Source organism: Bos indicus, chromosome 3, assembly GCF_029378745.1.
Source record: "Bos indicus isolate NIAB-ARS_2022 breed Sahiwal x Tharparkar chromosome 3, NIAB-ARS_B.indTharparkar_mat_pri_1.0, whole genome shotgun sequence".
Lineage (NCBI taxonomy): Eukaryota > Metazoa > Chordata > Mammalia > Artiodactyla > Bovidae > Bos > Bos indicus.
In genome coordinates, this window is record NC_091762.1 from 109927273 (window position 1) to 109945187 (window position 17915).

Below are 17915 nucleotides of genomic sequence, written 5' to 3' on the forward strand. Positions count from 1 at the left end.
GGGAGCCCCCAGTCCCACCCTGGACCCTGCGAGCTCCGGCTCTAGGGCCTTGGCGGCAGCTTCAGATAAGCAGTCTTTCCCAAACCCACCTCAAAATCCGCCCGAGGGACGTCGGGAGCCTTGGAGGGTTACAAGGAGACCCCTAAAAGGGCTATGCTCTCTCTCCCCTGGTGATGGCTGGGGTGGGGAGAGACCCGGCCTGGGAGCCTTGCTGCGGCCCTTCCTGCATCATCCTACGGTTGGGGCTGTGTCTTCCCTGCTCCTCCAGGAGTAATTACAGGCCTGCACCACCGCCTTACCCAGGTCTCTAATCTGCTCCGGGTCTCTCCCGGCTCCGAACTGGGTGGTCCTGGCCCTAAACCTCCCCTAGACTCATCGGATGACCCCCCTCATGTACCCGGGAAGGATTTTCTCCCCTGTGTTCTGTCCAAGGAGGGAGTGAGTTCCTTCTGACCCGCCTCCCCCAAGTAGTTCTGCTTCCCAGCCCAGGGAAGTAGATCCCCCAATCCCCTTGTTAGTGCCAGCTGAGGTGGGCCTCAATCCAAGTCAGGCCCAGCCTGGGCAGAGAGGGGGGAGCTTGCTGGGAAGGTGGATCGATGCTGCTGCTGCAGGGACTGACGGGGCGGAAGGAGCAGGCGCAGCTGGGCCCTGCGCACCCCATCCCTGCCCTTTGTCCTGACCTCCAGAAGGTCAGTTGTCTAGTTCTTCATCGCCCAGAGATGATGCCCAGTGACCTGTTGTCCTCCTGCTCCCCTTTCCTACCAGTGTCTTCTTCCTTTGAGCAACTCCAGAAAGCAGTCATTTATTTTTTATTTTGATTTTATTTTTGGCTGCACTGGGTCTTGGTTGCTGTGGGTGGGGACTACTCTTCATTGCAGTGCGTGGGCTTCTCACTGCAGTGCCGTCTCTTGATTTGGAGCTTGGACTTTAGAGTGGGGGCTCAGGAGTTGTGGTACATGGACTTAACAGCCCCACGGCATGTAGAATCCTCCCAGACCAGGGACTGAACCCATGTCCCCTGCATTGGCAGGCTAACTCTACCAGTGGACTAAACCTGTGAATGCCCAGAACGCAGTCATTTAAGGGGAGAAGGTTGGGAACAAAAGGGTCTGGGTCTCAGGCAACCTGGGAGCAAACAGTCCTGGGAGGAGTGAGTTGCTGAAGGCCTGAACCCGCTTCCAGGGCCAAGGAGGGCCTTCCCCAGTCCAAAATCATTAGAAAAGGATGATGCTAGAAGATCTACAACTAGAACTGGTAACCTGAAGCTACTGTCTTAACTTTTCTGAAATCCACTTTGCTCACCTAAAAAATTAGGAAAATAATAATACCATGAGCTATCATGGGTTTGCTGTAAAGGTTAAATAATGCAACATGGATGAAATGCTTAGCACTGAGCCTGGCACATAGGAAGTGCTTAATAAATAAGTATGATGGTGGGCATTCAGAAGTAAAAGCAGATTAGGATGAGGAGCAGAGCCCCATCTTTGTTGTCAGTCATCCTATCTGCAGGGTGAGGGGACCATGTGGGTGATAGAGTCCAGGTAGAGTCCTTTGTGAGGTCAGAGACCTCTGGGCCTGCATCTTTTAGAGCTTACCAGGCCCACACTGAGCCAGGCAGTGATTAGACCAAGAATTCATGAACAGAACCCAATATAGGAGAGCCATCTGGGTTCTGTACCCACAATCTTGAGAGTACAGTAGGAACAAAGACATATATAGGTGGGAATTGTGAGATACCTTCATTACCTGGAGCTCAAGAATAGTAGAGGGGGAAACAGTAACTGAAGATAAAGAGATAGGCCAGGGATGGCCTATAAGAAAAGGTTTGAATGCCAGTTGGCAACATGAACTACATAATGTAGATACTGGGGAGCTGTCGAAGGTTCTTCAGAAGGAGAAGGGTGAGCAATGCTTTGGAACTGGAAATCTTCCATTGTGTCTAATGGTCTAGGATTGACTTTGAGGAGTGCCCTGCAAAGAGTCAGTGTATAGCATTAGCCTACTCAGTGGTTCTCAACCAGAGGCAGTTTTCCACCCCAGGGGACATTTGGCAATGTTTAGAGGTATTTGTGGTTGTCACAACTAGAGATGCTACTGGCATCTAGTACTTAGACACCAGGATGTTGTTTAACATCTTGCAATGCACAGAGCACCTCCTGAACAGAGTCATCAGGCCTAGAAGGTCAATGGTACTGAGGTTGAGGAACCCTTCCCTGGACGGAGGGTGGAGGCACCTGCACTTCCTGGCAAGATGCTAGTTGTTAGGCAACTTGATGGTCAGTTCTCCCGGCCAGCCCCAGGAGGCTTCCTACACACTTGGTGGGTCCACAGGAAGTCCTGAGAGCACTGATGTCCTGTGATTGATACAGTTGGAAGAGACAGATGGAGTGCATTCCTCTCCATTTGCCCCCTAACTGATCAGGATCCTTGGTGCATCCCAGGCCCTGGCAGTTGATCAGATTTAGAGTGGGTATCTCTGAGTTTGGGGCTGGGTGAAAGTGCTCCATGTTCCCCCCCCAAACATTAGACATCCCAGAGAAGGAGCAAGCAGGGCACTTGCAGCATCTTTGGCAACTGAGAATGCCCTGCCTTCTTCAGTGAGGGGCCCGGGAACTCTGTGGTCTCCCAAGTTCCTCCCCTACGCCCAGGGCAGTCCCCTCCCCCTTCAGGAAACAGGCTTGAATGAGCTGTCAGTTTTACCATGCGGCTGGGCTGGGCTAGGAGTCAGGTCACTGAAATATGTCCCCTTCCTGATCCCACTAGGGGGAGAGCAGGAGCAAGAGCATTTACAACCTCCTAGGTTAGGTGCGGGAGGGTCCAAAGCGGATCTGTCCAAGAGGTGAAGGAAATCACTGGGTGATTTGACAAAGAGATATGAATTGGGACCAAGCCTCTGGAGGCTGTCTCCACTAGTACACAAGTAGGAAATAGGAGGGGCCTCATGGTGGGTGCAGCTTGAGAGACCAGACATCAGATTCTCACACCCACCCTACCCCCAAGGCACAACAGCAAGAAGGGGTCTCTAACCCAGACCACACTGCTAGGGAACTGTAACCTCCAGGGCTCACTCCCTGGGGCTGGAGGTGGGGAATGTCCTTAAAGGCCAGTGTTGACACCAGCTGCAATACCGCTTCCCTCCCTCCAGATCTTGCAGAGGGGAAGTAACAGAGAGGGATTGGTGGGAGGAGGAACTCAGATTCCGGATTAAATAGGTTCAACCTTTTGGGTTCTTGGGCGGGGAGGCCCGGGGGGGCCGGGGGCTCTGGTGCTCCTGCTAGGGATGGGGGGCTGTCCCTGCTGCATTAGTTTCCTGGGATAAGGAGCCAGGGTGAGGCTAGGGAGGGGGGTGGCAGTTGTTCTTAAATGTCCTGGCCCCCAAGAGGTGATGGAGAGGGATTGGGAGTTGGGACTGAGAGCCCTTGAAGAAGTTACTAAGGAGCCAGGAGGAGATCTTTTAGATTAGCCTGAGATGGACCCCGCCCCCCCCCCGCCTTGATTCAGGACTGGTGACTCTCTCTTGGAGGAGGAGTCCCAGAGAAAAAGAAGCCAGAAGGAGGAATCACAGGCAGAGAGGGGAAGAATCTCAAGAGGCTGTAAGATGGGCAGGGAGAGGCTCCGCCTTCAATCTCTCCAGACCCGCCTGGCCTGACAGCAGGCTGGGTGGGGTCGAGTGGCTGGCTGTGACTGTGACTCAGGTTTCTGTGGGCAGCCAAGGGCAGCCGGCAGGGAGGAGCCCAGACCAACAGACAGGCCAGCCAACTGCAGCTTTCACCTCAGCTGTCCTCTCCTGGGAATGCAGGAGGTTCTTCTCTAACTTTGCTGGCCTCTGAGGGCTAGCCCACCCCTGTGCTCTCATCCCCACCCTCAACTGACCCTCATGCTCTTTCCCAGAGCTCTCAGCCCAGGCACTGACACAGGACAGAGAGTCAAAGGTCACTGCCTCTAGAGAGTCCCCAGCAGGTCTGTGCCACAGGGAGAAGAGTATAATAATAATTGGTTCTGCACCGAGAGGGACAGACTGGGGGAATCTTGGGTACTGGTTTTCAGGCTGAGCAGCTTGGGCCCCCCAGCCTTCCCCAGCCAGGATGGCTCAAGTCTGGTTGGGCTCGTTGTCATGGTGAAGACTAGGGGCTAGAATGCAGCTGCCAGTCAGGCTACCAGGCCTAAGTCTGAAGACGGGGCTCAGGGACTCATAGCACAGTCCTCTCAGAACTGACTAGCCAGGTAGGGATGGTTGGAGCTGAAACCAAAGAACTATGGTCAGGGACTGTAGGACTTCCCCTTGGTGATGGGTGAGGGTGTGGCCAGCTCATCCCCCTCGTATTTCTGGGGCCTGTTTGCTGGGCTGTGTGTCCAGAGAGTGGCTGAAAGAAAGGGAATGCACGTTTACTTTGTGCCAAGTGCTCTGCATACATGTCTCACCAATCTTCACAACAACTGAGAGAGCCAGCAATTTGCCTAAAATGGCAAAGCTAGGATTAAAATCCAGAACTGGCTGCTACCAACGCCAGTGACCTTTCTTTTCTGGGAACCAGTCTTGTTCTAGGGAAGAGAGAGGGAGAAATTGACCTGAACTTTATCAGACTGGATATTTCATCAGGAAGCCACGGTGGTAGGATGCAGGTGCTCGCTGCCTTTGGGGCTTGGGGACAGATGACCGTTCGAAGAGAAAGTCACTGGTGAAATGCTTGCCACATGGTAGGTGGTCATCAAATATTTTTGTAAAGAAGAAGCCAGATCTGTGTAGGAGCCATGGCCAGTTTTCTGGGACATCCTGGGAGCTTCTGGCTTTGAATTGCAGCAACAGCGGAAGAAGCTAGTTTGAAAGAGGGACTTTCCAAGACCATCCCTGACGGGAGGAATTTGCGGAGCATCAGAGTGAGGGTTAGGCAGGGTGGGAAAGAATTGTGTGGATGATACAGGATTACTGCAAGTTGCGGACGCCACCCAGTGGCCATAAACCAGGCGATAAGGAGCCATGTTACAAGAGTTCTCTGTGCGCGGAGCATTCTGGGAGTTGTAGTTGGGCTGCACTAAGGGGTGGTGTTACCAGTGGGACTGTTGGGTGCTGTGGTTCGGCGTTTATTGCGCGGGAATTACCCTCGTCTGCCGGACTACGAGTCCCGTGGTGCCCCGCGGCCAGCTGCGCAGGCGCGGTGAGTCGGTGCCGGTCAATTCTTAACGCTGAGGGGGCAGCTAGCTGGGTCGAGCTGTGTTGGGAGGGGTTGCCGAGTGGGTCTGTGGCGAGGCAGGGTAAGGCGGCCGGCACGATGTCGAGGCAGGCGAACCGTGGCACCGAGAGCAAGAAAATGGTAACCGGAGCGTGTGACCTCGGCGGGTGGGGCGGAATGGAGGTGTTCTGGGGAAGGGGCCCAGCGCGGGGTGCAAGTCTCAACTGGAAAGGCGCCTTCTACCTGCCCTGGGAGGGAGTGGTTCAACTGGAGGGAAGGAAGGGGCTCATTGGTGGGTCGAGAGCGGAGATTAGCTCTGGGAGCGTCCCGAGTGCCGGGCAGGTTGGAGGGCCGCTGGAGGAGCTCGAAGACCTCTTCCCCCGCCACCTGAGTGCTATTGCGTACGAGACCAACAACGACGGTGACGATAATAGTAGCTCCCACTGTTGCTCTCTTACTGCGTTAGGCACTGGGCCATGCACTTTACGTCTGTTATCTCATTTAATCCGCAAAATAACTCGTCAGGTGGATGATAACATCGCCGCTTTAAAACTCAGATGTTGCATAACTTGCCCCTGTTTACAGCTAAGACGAGTTAGGATTTGAACCCAAGTCTCTCTGACATCAAAGCTAATGCTTCAGACTACTGGACTATAATGTCTCCCACACTGTGCCGTGGGCATTGTGAGATGCTCAGGTACTGATTTAACCAGAAAGCAAGAAAGTAAGGGGTGGGCCAGAGTAGGCCGTAAGTGGTCTCCCTCTGGTGAAGGTGGACAGGCTCCCTTCTTGTCCTGGAAATAGTGGGACACCGTCTATCCTAGAAAGTTTGGCTGCTGGTGAGGGCTGGGCCTGGAAAGTAAGGTTGATGATGTTTTTCTCCAAACTAAGGGGATTTCTTGACAGGTGTTTGTTTTCTTTGGCATCTTAGTACTTCCTCTAGAATTGCCCATTTGTCTTTATTTTCCGATTTACAAACTGAGTTATTGAAGGTCGCATGCAGGGCAGATCTGCAGCCTTTTGTTGACACTCAGCTCTACAGAAGATGACCAAACTCCCACTACACCTTTGTATCTTATGCCAGGAACAGCCACCAAATACGGGCAGCTGGAGGCCCTGTGACTCCAGAGTAGTGCTGTACTTTTTCTCTGTTGGATCTCTTTTGAAAAGTTGATAATAGCTGTGGGTCTTCTCCCCAGGAATAGTAAATAGACAAACATAAACAGACATTTACTTACATTTAGGGGGAACTTGTGGGCCCCCGAAAATACTCTGTGAATCATAGGTTAAGAATTCCTGTTTTGGAGGAAATAAGAAAAAGGAAGAAGAGTGTTTTGCTAGGCAATAGTGTCATGCAGGTTAGCGGTCCCCAACCTTTTTGGAGTTAGGAACCAGTTTCATGGAGGCCAGTTTGCCAGTTTTCCATGGGGTGCAGGGGTGCGGGTGACTTGGGGATGGTTCAAGCACCTTACATAATTGTACACTTTGTTTCTGTTGCTGTGTCAGCTCCACCTCAGATCATCAGGCCTTAGATCCCAGAGGTTGGTGACCCTTGATGTATTATAAAAAGCATGGATATTTGTTGGAATCCTGATTGGTCTTCAGTTTACTTATCTATACAATAGGGAAATAATGCCTTTCTAGGATTCACTTTTATGCGTTGGAGAAGGAAATGGCAACCCACTCCAGTGTTCTTGCCTGGAGAATCCCAGGGATGGGGGAGCCTGGTGGGCTGCTGTCTATGGGGTCGCACAGAGTCGGACACAACTGAAGCAACTTAGCAGCAGCAGCAGCAGCAGGATTAAGTGAGATAACAGTGTAAAATGCAAGGGACATCATAAATGTTTATTTTCCTCTCCTTTTCCTCTATGAGCAGATATCAGAAGTCTTCCTGTTTAGTTTTCATATCTAACTCTCTTTCCTATCTTTTTTTAAAACTTAAAACAACATTGAAACTTTTAATACAAGTTTAGCAGGAACCTTCAGTCCCCACCCCGCAACCCTCAGTATTCACTTAGTTTTGGTGAATTGAGGGAATTAAGGACAGGCATCAGTGCACTCCTGCTTCCAGAGTGTTGCTACTGCTGTGGTCTCTGCTTGGAACCTTCCCCCAGAGAGTATCTAGCTCCTCCTCACCTCATTTACAGGTACTCAGAGGTCACCTCCTCATAAAGGGCTTCCCTGACCTCCTGACTGGTTCTCAATCCCCTTACTCTGTCTCTCTTCAAGCACTGTCTTTTTCATTTAAAATGCTTCATTATAAATTATGTATTCACTTGTTTACTTATAGTCGCCCCATGAGAATGTAGCTCTACGAGAGCAAGGGTTGATTTGTTAACTGCTGTACTCCCAGCTCCTAAAACGATGCCTGGCACCAGGCTGTCTGTGTTAAATGAGTGGCGTGAGGGTTTGGTGCATCCTGTCATTCAGTTCCTGTCGGTACCCACCTCAGGCTTGTCATGTGATCCTCTTTGTGGCCACCTGGTTTTGACATGCTCCCCTTCTTTCCTGTCTGCCTGGGGAGCCTCGGCCTCTAGCAGTCCACTTCCCAGTCAGCCCAGCCTCCTTCTAATTGCTGTGTTCCCAGTTAACCCTTTCGAAACGTAAATGGTTAATATGGCCAAGGAATTAGATCTCTGCTTTTAATCTGTGCAAACAGAAACAACCCATTTGTCTAGCAAACTTTTCCTGGGTCCCAGCTCTGTGTAAAGCGCTGTGGGAAATGCAGAGTTGAAGTCCTAGTCCCCAACCCTGAGAAGCAGTCCTCTATGAGAGAGGTCGAAAAATACACAATGCCGGGAGCATAGACGTGTCTGGGATTGAGCCCTGGCTTCACTGCTTGCTTGTGTGACCTTGGGCAAGTGTCTTCATTGCTATAAACATCAGTTTCACTATCTTTATTAATTTTTGGCCACAGCAAGCAGTTTGAGGAGTCTCAGTTCCCCTTCCGGGTACTGAACCCATGCCCCCTGCAGTGGAAGCATGGAGTCCGGAGCACTGGGCCGCCAGGGACGTCCCAGCGTCCTTTTCCTTTTTAAATTAAAGTTTATCTACAACGCTGTGTTAGTTCCATGTGCACTCAGTGATTCAATGTGATGAGGTTGGTGCAAACGTAATTTTTTGTTTGGACTGCGGTTTTGCACTGTGACTTTTAAATCATCATAACTAGGCTCAAACACATCTTTATTAATCAGAATAGGAACCAACGCACTGTTTGGTTGTACAGTCAACACATTGTTGCCAACAAGAAATAAGCATGTTCATTCCTATAGCGTAAAAATCTGTGATTTGGGATTCGACAAACTATTGAAAAGCATTTTCTGCCTGCCGCTGGTTGTGGAAGCTTTTTCCCTGCAAAAAGCTGTCGAGATGCTTGAAGACGTGGTAGTCAGTTGAATGAGGTCAGGTGAATGTGGCGGATGAGGCAAAACTTTGTTGCCCCATTCGTTCAACTTCTGAAGCTAAGTTGAAGCGCTGGTTGGGCGACACGTGGTCGGGCGTTGCCTTGGCGCAGAACTGGGCCCTTTTCTGTTGACCGACGTTGGCTGCCGGCGTTGCAGTTTTCGGTGCATCTCATCGATTGCTGAACATACTTCTCAGATATAATGGTTTTGCCAAGATTCAGAAAGCTGTCGTGGAAGAGACAGGCAGCGGACCACCAGTGACTGTGACCTTTTCTTGGTGCAGCTTTGGCTTTGGGAAGTGCTTTGGAACTTCTTCTTGGTCCAGCCACTGAGCTGGCTGTTACTGGTTGTGATATAAAATCCACTTTTCATCACATATCACAATCTGATTGAGAAATGGTTCGTTGTTGTTGCGTAGAGTAAGAGAAGATGACACTTCAGAATGATGATATTTTTGATTTTCAGCACGAGGCACCCACTTACTGAGCTTTTTCACCTTTCCGCTTTGCTTCAAATGCTGAACCGTAGAACGGTTGGCACTGCGTCCTTTGGCCGCTTCTCGTGTAGTTATAACAGGATGAGGTTGGTGGTCCTCTCCATCGGTCACTGCCGTTGCATGCTTGTCAGCTCCCAATGGCTGGTCACCGCGCTCCTCGTCTTCAAGGCTCTTGTCTCCTTTGTGAAACTTCTTGAAGCACCACTGCACTGCACATTTATTAGCAGTTCCTGGGTCAAACGCGTTGATATTGAGAGTTGTCTCTGTTATTTTATGACCCATTTTGAACTTGAATAAGAAAATCGCTCAAATTTGCTTTTTGTGTAACATCATTTCCCTAGTCTAAAATAAACATAAGGGACTTCCCTGGTGGTCCAGTGGTTAAGATTCTGAGCTCCCAATGCAGAGGGCCCAGGTTCGATCCCTGGTCAGGGAACTAGATCCCATATGCTGCAACCAAGAGCTCACGTGTTATAACTAAGATCCAGAGCGGCCAAATAAATATTTTTAAAAAATAATAAAATAAACATAAAAAACACCAAGTAGTGTCATTAGCAAAAAATCAGAAAGTGAGAAATGTGCATTAAAATGATGTATAACATAACCACATTTATTTAAGAATATATTCCAGTATCAAACAGCAGAGTTCAACAGTGTAAAACCACAATTACGTTTGCACCAACCTAACACTATACACAGAGGAGGCAATGGCACCCCACTCCAGTACTCTTGCCTGGAAAATCCCCTCGATGGAGGAGCCTGGTAGGCTGCAGTCCATGGGGTCGCTAAGAGTTGGATGTGACTGAGCGATTTCACTTTCACTTTTCACTTTCATGCATTGGAGAAGGAAATGGCAACCCACTCCAGTGTTCTTGCCTGGAGAGTCCCAGGGACGGGGGAGCCTGGTGGGCTGCCGTCTCTGGGGTCACACAGAGTCAGACACGACTGAAGCGACTTAGCAGCAACAGCAACACTATAGACTACAAAATGGTCAGCACACAGGCATTTTTATTAGTAAAGATATTAATTAACCTTTGTGTGTTTAGGCCTGCCCTTTTTTAGTGTTGTGACTATATTCTCCAGAGCTCAGGTGAGTTACTACTTGAGTAGCAGCCCTCAGAATCTCTGTGACAGGACGGAGAGTGACGAAGAGGGAGGGACTCAGTCTTGTTAGTGACCTTCCTTCCCTAGCATCTTGCGGGGCAGTCACACTGGATTACTTTTGTTGACAAAAATAGTAAGTATGACTCTTAATAAGTATCTTGGAACTTTAGCTCCAAAGGTTAGCCCCCTAAGGAGTTGTGATGTTTTGTTTGGTGCACTGACTACAAAGCTGCCTGAGAACCGTCAAGTACAGTGGCTTACCTGAGTGTAGGGCTTGGCTTAACTTACTCTGCACAGGGTGCCTGAAGTACTTGACTCTGCCAGCATGAAATCACTCCTGTGGTTTCTTGGTCTGCAAAGCATCTTTAAGTCCATTATCTCATTAGACCCTCCCCTTCCATCAACCCTGTGATTGGCACGGCAGATTTCACTGTTACTTTTTTTGTTGGAAAAGATTGAAGTTCAGCAGAGGGAAGTGACTTAGCTCAAGTCTTTCGGCCAGTGACAGGTCTATACTTAGAATCAGGTCTTCTGACTATAAACCCTGGATCCTTCTATATGCCTTACTAATTGCTTTAAAGTTCTTTATAGTGATTCAGAATCTCCCTCTTTGAACCTAGTTCAGAGTGCTTTCTGGCACCACGCCACAGAGAAGCAGTTTAAGAACAAAAATAACAACATCTACTTTTTTTTTTTTTGGCCTATGTGGGATCGAACCCATGCCCCCTGCAGTGGAAGTGTGGAGTCTTAACCACTGGACTGCCAGGGAAATCCTACAGTACCTACTCCTTGCATAGGCACTATGCGGCAGGCACTCTACACACGTTGTCTCACTGATAATCCTGAAGGGCAGATAATGTCACCACTGTACAGCTGGGAAAAGCTGATGTTCAGGGAGATTAAGCAGTGACTTAGGATGACTTAATAGCTTTTACAGGACAGTGCTGAGCACTAAGAGGAGTGAGTCTCAGTTACTTAACCTAGCGCCTGTAAAATGGGGATAGATAGTGTTTATTTTGCTGACCTCTCATGGTTGTTGTGAAGATCAATAAGTAACTATCTCTGAAGAGACTCTAAAAAAGTTTTATAAATGTTAACGATCATTATTATTAAACATAATTAAAGCAGTCTGAAAGTAGAAGTTTTGAGAAGAGATTCCTGTTTCCGTTGGGAGGAAGAATGTGCTTCTGTTCAGTGACGAAATGGGGCTGGTTGAATTATGTGACCTTTATGGTACCGTGGAACCTTAAGTTATACCGGTCTTCAGACTGCAGCCTCTCGTTACTTCTCTGAGTTCCTCTCCTGTTTCTCTTGGGTTTACTCATCTCTAGCCACACTGCTGTCCTAGCTGTGTCTCACACATAGCAGACGTACTCCCACCTCAGGGCCTTACACTTGCTGCCTTCAGTTTTTTCACCTACATGTCTTCATGGCTTTCCCTGATTACCTTCGGGTCTTTGTACAGCCATCATCTTAATGAGGCCTTTTCTAACTACCCTATCTAAAATTGACACCCCCCGCATACACATATGCTGCTGCTAAGTCGCTTCAGTCGTGTCCAACTCTGCGACCCCATAGACGGCAGCCCACCATGCTCCCCCGTCCCTGGGATTCTCCAGGCAAGAACACATACAGGTGAACATAAATATTCACTAATCTTCTTTTATGCTCATTTTCCTCCGTGGCTCTTATACTGTCTGGCACACCGTTTATTTATTCAGTTCATTGCTTGTTTCCCTCCTGTTAGTAGTTCCTGGTACATAGTAAACCTTGAATGAAAGGTTTTTCCTACACTACAACTCATTCCTGTTTTTAAAGTCTGAAGACCTTTTAAGGTGTGCACTATTTATGTCATGAGCTATTCCACATAGGCTTGGTTCATAATTGAGTGGAGATAAACTTAGAAATTAAGAGAGGCTGTGGAGAGTCTGGGTCAGATTCCATTCCCAGATTCCAGGCTTCTTGATTCTGTGAGCACCGACAGATCTGTTTAGGGCCTTGATTTTTCTTACTGATAAATTGAGGGCTGCTGCATGTTTAAAGTGCTTAATAACATCATGATACGTATGTTACTTGGCATCATGGTGGGCAAGGCTCTTGGATTCTCCATCCAAGGACTCATTAATAATGCAAGGAAAGCTCTCCTGATTTAATGCCGCAGCGCCAACTCTATGGACTGGTTACTGCTGGACTGTCTCCATCCATTCACGCCCAGGCCACTCTAATGCCAAACCCTTAACTTTACTAAAAATCATTCTTCTGCTTAATAGCTCCCCTTTAACTGCCATACTTGGTAATATACCCTGATCTTGGAGATACCCTGATCTGTTTTAGTTGAATTTAGAGAGCTTACTTTTTCAGAAGCTGATTCTCTTTGACTCCGTAGTACAGCTATCTTTTGTTTTTTTGGGGGGGAGGTGATTAATACTGCAGTTGTGGGGAACAGTGAGCAGAATGAACAGTGGCTTAGAAACTTCTGGTTTCTGTCTCCCCGATTACTTTTGTCAATAATTAGCTGTCCTTGGACAAATCACTGAACCATTCTGAGGCTCAGTTTCCTCATCTCTAAAACCAGATTGGTTCCTGCCCTTTATGCTTTACAGAGTTAGTGTGGAATGGAAACTGAGATAATGAAAAATAGAATGCAGTATGTAAGCAAAAGGCACTCGAATTACCCTTCTTGCAGTGACCTCATCGCCAGGCCATGAGGATGAGGTGAGGAATAATGGGTCCTGGGAGTCTGGGCTTTGACTTTATCTTCCTCAGAAGACTTTCAGACAGGAATGTGCTCTGCTGCAAGTCTGACAAGCCTCCATGCAGAAGGGACTGCTTGGGTGGCACTTGATTTTCAGCCTTACTTCTATGTAAGTACGTTGACCCAGATGTTAACACGTTTCTCACTTTAACTTTGATAATGCCTTTGCTCCAACCTGCTGCTTTTATTCTATAGTCTTGTATTTGCTGTTCCTTTCACCTTCCCATCTCTCTGTTTTTTGGTAGGTAGGTGACAGGATTCTTTATCTGAGAAAGAGATTCTGTGATTCTAACTGTGGTTGTAATAGAAGCCAGTCCAGGTCAATATTGTGTTCCAGGCACAGAAAAGATTGTATTTCCTTCAGTTACCCCTTTTCTGCAAACACTTGAGCTGTGTCAAGAGGAACATTATTTTTTCCCCTGTTGGTGACTTGGAGGGGTCTTCACTAGTGCAGTGGACTTCATTCCTCCCTGCTCCTCTGCTGCTCCTAGACGGGGCCTTAGGAGTGCAGTTAGGCTTGGCAGCTGTGGTGGGGTCCTGGGTCAGCAGAAGTCACCTCGGCGTGTTGGAAGGGTGACTACTTAGTGGATGAGGCACCTTTCTCAGCCCATTTTCTAGTGGGTCTGGTTGCAGCCCTGTTGCATTGACCCTAGGGAGCCAGATTCTTTGGCTACTCCACAGAGGATGATGCTCTTTCCCACCGGACACCAGTAACCTTCCTTTGAATTCTGCCAGTTGCATTGAGGCTGATCTAGACTCTCACCACACTTTCTCTTTTGTGTGGCTTGCTCCTGACTGCCTTTTCAATCTCTTTTAGAGCTCTGAGCTCTTCACCCTGACCTATGGGGCTCTAGTTACCCAGCTCTGCAAGGACTATGAAAATGATGAAGATGTGAATAAACAGCTGGACAAAATGTGAGTGAGCTCCTCTGTGGGAGAGACAGGAATGAGACTCCTGAGCACACCGAATCTCCGTGGTCCCTTAGAGCCCAGAACAAGGTCCTCTGTCACAGCCAACCCTTCTGGTGCTGTTTCCACTGCTTATTTATTGGGAGGTTTGGGGATTGTCCTCATTGTCCCTTACCACCAACAGCATTACATGCAGACATAAGACATTCAGACCCCATAATATAGTCGGTTCTCTCATTTCTTTCCCAGGGGCTATAACATTGGAGTCCGACTGATTGAAGATTTCTTGGCACGGTCAAACGTCGGGAGGTGCCATGACTTTCGGGAAACTGCAGATGTCATTGCCAAGGTCATTATCCTGGGCCACCAGGCCATGCTGAAGAATTGTCATTGGAAGGCACTGCTTACCACCTTCTTCCTTAGAGAGGCCCTTAGTATTCCAGAAGAATAGCTACAGCTGTCTGGGCCAAAGAAGCCTTCCCTGGTGGTTTAAGAATAGTACAGATTATGAGAAAGGGAAGAATGGTTGGGAGCATCCCTGTGGATTAAAGCCCCACTGGAAGGAGAGGGGTGCGGAGTTGTGCACAGTTGCTTTTCCTTCTTTGCCCTGAATACCTGAAGCTTCAGTGTCTTGCGGAGGCCCCAGTTTTTTTCCAGAGCCACTTAAGTCCCCTTTCTGGTCCTATCACTTCACCTTACCTGGTGCACAGCCCCTCCTGCTCTTCCCGTAGTGCCATTGTGTGTCTCCTGACAGGTGGCATTCAAGATGTACTTGGGCATCACTCCAAGCATCACCAATTGGAGCCCAGCTGGTGACGAATTCTCCCTCATTTTGGAAAATAATCCCTTGGTGGACTTCGTGGAACTTCCTGATAACCACTCATCCCTTATTTATTCCAATCTCTTGTGTGGGGTGTTGCGAGGAGCCTTGGAGATGGTGAGTGCAGCTCTTTTCCTTCTGAGACACCTGAAAGGTGGTAGGGTCTTAATACATGCTTGAATGAATGAATGAGAGTGAAAAGAAGGGTCTAGAGCTCACCTGGCACTTCGCTGCTGGAGATGGTGAGGCTGCCAAGCACAGGATCCCAGTTGGAGATCTCTACATGGTGGTGATCCTCATTGCTTAGGCTGGGAGGCGGTGCCATCAGCCCCCAAAGCCCAGGAGCATCCATTCCCAGATTGGCTTATCTGGTGGCAGTTTAATTTGCGAGTGTTCTTTCTAAGTCTCCCGTTGGGTCGGGGCCACTGCCTTTTACACAGGAGCTAGCAACCTTGTCCTTGTGGAAACCAGCCCCCTTGTCTAGGCTGCTCTAGGTGAGGCAGTTACAGCTGCATCCCCAGTGATTTCACAGAGGCCCGTTCATTTTCACACTGTCCCCCAGGTCCAGATGGCTGTGGAGGCCAAATTTGTCCAGGATACCCTGAAAGGAGATGGTGTGACAGAAATCCGGATGAGGTTCATCAGGCGGATTGAGGACAACCTCCCAGCTGGAGAGGAATGACCATCCCCAGGACTTCAGGGGAGCTAGCAGGAGCACTTGTTGGATCAGAAAGCCTCAGTGCTCCTTCTGCCTTTGAGAATTCAGTGACTCTTTAACGGATGTTATATATTCTTCTAACCTTGTTTCCATTCTCCGTGTTAATAAAGAGCAGACTGTGATATAGTCTGTTTACCTACAAGTGTGCGCATTCAGGAGCGAAATTCTGTGCTCCCTTTCCCTTCAAAGGGGCTGGATGTAGTCATCCTTGGTTGGACTAGAAGGAGCTCCAACCATTTTACATTCCTGTTTGAATTTTCCAAAGCAGAACCCACGTTGACCCCATTAAGAGGCAAACCTCGCACACCTATACCTGGGTCTTCAGAAAGTCATTGGTGAGTGACTGTAGGGGGTCCAGAACTCACCGGACAGGGAGGAGATGGTGGGAGGGGCGGGGCGGATTTGCCGGCTGGAGTGATACCCTCCAGTGCTTGCCAGGAAAGGGGAGCCAGTCATGCCAGAAACATTGACTTCTGGGAAACCACCCAGGTCTCTCATTCCTCCCTGCTGTTTGGAGGCAACATCTCCTCTTTTTACAGAGGGTCCATCTTTTTTTCTTACAGATTCTTCAATAAAGACACATTCTTGAGTGAAACCCCAATCATGTCCTGTTTTCTTTCTGCTCAGCCCTGGGAATTTTGTTACAATGTGGTGTGGAGACCTGCTGGGTTCTGTGCCCTACCTTGATTTTATCTAATCCAGAAACACATCTCCCTGTGGACCAGAGTCTGGGAAGTCTGGGAGCAAATGAGGCTCCTTCAGAGTCATTTTTGAGTCTACTGTCTATAGCAAAATCTAGATGCAGACCAGTATCCCAGATGTTCCTAAAATGGACTATCCTGGGCTCTTGGCCACCACGTTGGAGGATTTGGCTAGAAAGACCATGAAAACCTTGTTAGGGTGCCATTTAATGAGTGCTTACCAAGTGTCATCACTGCACTGAACACTTTGTATGCATTATCTAATTCACGGTAATATCATTTTTAGGAGAAGGCCACAAGTTGCCCAAGGTCATACAGCTAGTAAGTGGAGAAGCTAGGGTTCAAAGCCCCAGCCAGACTCCATAAGCCCATGTCGTTTTTTTTTCTGTGCTGGGTCTTAATTGTGGTACATGGGATCTAGTTCCCCGACCAGGGATAGAACCTGTGCCCCCTGCAGAGGAAGGTGGATCCTCAACCCCTGGACCACCAGGGAAGTCCCCACAGCCCACATTCTTAACCATGATGCCGGTTCACACTGTGGGATGGTGGGGCAGCAGGCCTGCGGATCCCTCTCTCAGTCTCACAGAGGTTAGGGTAGCTTTTAAACAGAGGGGTCAGAGGTCAGCAGGCCATATTTGGTAACACTTCTTGGGGACAGCCTCTGGCCTTGAGGTCCAGATATTCAGGTTGTTGGGGTGAAACAGAGCCCCAAACCTTCCCCAAGGTTAGTGGACAAGCCTGAGATGAGGGGAGCATTGTGCTTGAAGTGTGTCTGGTCATAAAGTTCTAGGGCACTAGAACTCCCCACCTGCCTCCTCCAGCTGGGTTAAGCTGCTGACGAGGAGGAAAGATCACTTCCGGGGGCCATAAAGAAGGCCGAGCGCCGAAGAATTGATGCTTTTGAACTGTGGTGCTGGAGAAGACTTGAGAGACCCATGGACTGCAAGTAGATCAATCAATCCTAAAGGAAATCAGTCCTGAACATTCATTGGAAGGATTGATGCTTAAGCTGAAGCTCCAATACTTTGGCCTCATGTGAAGAACTGACTCATTGGAAAAGACCCTGATGCTGCAAAAGATTGAAGGCAGGAGAAGGGGATGACAGAGGATGAGATCACTGACTCGTGGACATGAGTTTGAGCAAGCTGCAGGAGTTGGTGATGGACAGGAAAGCCTGGCGTACTGCAGTCCACGGGGTCGCAGAGTTGGACACGATTGAGCAACTGAACTGAACTGATGCTTCCTCTAGGATCCCCTTCTTCTCCAAGCCTCTTTACCTCCCCCTCCAGAGACATATGGTTTGGGGCCCCAGTGCAGGCACCCCATTTTGGTCAACTGCATCCTCAGCACCCAGCATGGGGTTGGGTGCAGTCACACCAGAGTGTGAGTGAATGAGCGCACGGCTGATGGAGTGAATGTTGGGGCCCGATGTGGAAAGCGTGTGGCGTCTGGACCTGCCAAGAAAAGTGTGCTGCACCACCCTTGGTTTCTCCAGGGGGGCCCTCGCCCTTCCTCTCCTCCTAGTACCACAGCCTACTTTCCAGCAGCTGTTTGTATGGCGTGAGGTTTTGGATATTTCCTTTCTGAGAATTTAACTTGGGCAGCATTACAGGGTCGGAAAGCTGTGGAAACAAAGTCCCCTTAGTAAGTTCTCCCAATTACAACTTCACAGTTGTGTGATGTGCATTCAGGGGCTGAGGGAAGGGAAAGGGCTGAGGGCTATGAGCTATTCGGAACATCACCTCATTCTCTCCCCAGATGAGCCAACCATACAAGGCCGAGCTACCCAACAGCTGCTCCCCCCACCTCTGAAATTAATTAGCTGTAGATTACATAC

The 17915-nt window shown here is 49.0% G+C and overlaps 1 protein-coding gene and 1 non-coding gene across 6 annotated transcripts; both read left to right on the top strand.

Annotated features, from left to right (window-relative positions):
* The first annotated feature begins 4677 nt into the window (after positions 1-4677).
* TRAPPC3 (trafficking protein particle complex subunit 3) lies at positions 4678-15978 on the top strand. 5 transcript variants are annotated; one of them, XM_070786841.1, is made up of 5 exons: positions 4678-4698; positions 13748-13845; positions 14089-14188; positions 14594-14776; positions 15222-15978. In XM_070786841.1, the coding sequence occupies exons 1-5, from the start codon at positions 4696-4698 to the stop codon at positions 15339-15341; spliced, it is 504 nt and encodes a 167-aa protein (XP_070642942.1). In that variant the 5' UTR covers positions 4678-4695; the 3' UTR covers positions 15342-15978. The 5 variants fall into 5 exon arrangements, with proteins under 5 accessions (XP_070642942.1, XP_070642939.1, XP_019813405.1 ...); XM_070786838.1 differs by lacking the exon at positions 4678-4698 and adding an exon at positions 4899-5156; XM_019957846.2 differs by lacking the exon at positions 4678-4698 and adding an exon at positions 5163-5312.
* TRNAG-CCC (transfer RNA glycine (anticodon CCC)) lies at positions 9435-9507 on the top strand. Its single transcript has one exon. It is a non-coding gene; the product is annotated as a tRNA-Gly (tRNA).
* Positions 15979-17915: the final 1937 nt, after the last annotated feature.

Excerpts from the sequence above, each read along its gene's own strand:
- TRAPPC3 (XM_070786838.1), top strand. The coding sequence starts at position 4,914 with ATGATACAGGATTACTGCAAGTTGCGGACGCCACCCAGTGGCCATAAA. Across the intron at positions 5,157-13,747 it reads CGGCCAGCTGCGCAGGCGCG|AGCTCTGAGCTCTTCACCCT; the intron begins GTGAGTCGGTGC and ends AATCTCTTTTAG. Across the intron at positions 14,189-14,593 it reads CTGCAGATGTCATTGCCAAG|GTGGCATTCAAGATGTACTT; the intron begins GTCATTATCCTG and ends GTCTCCTGACAG.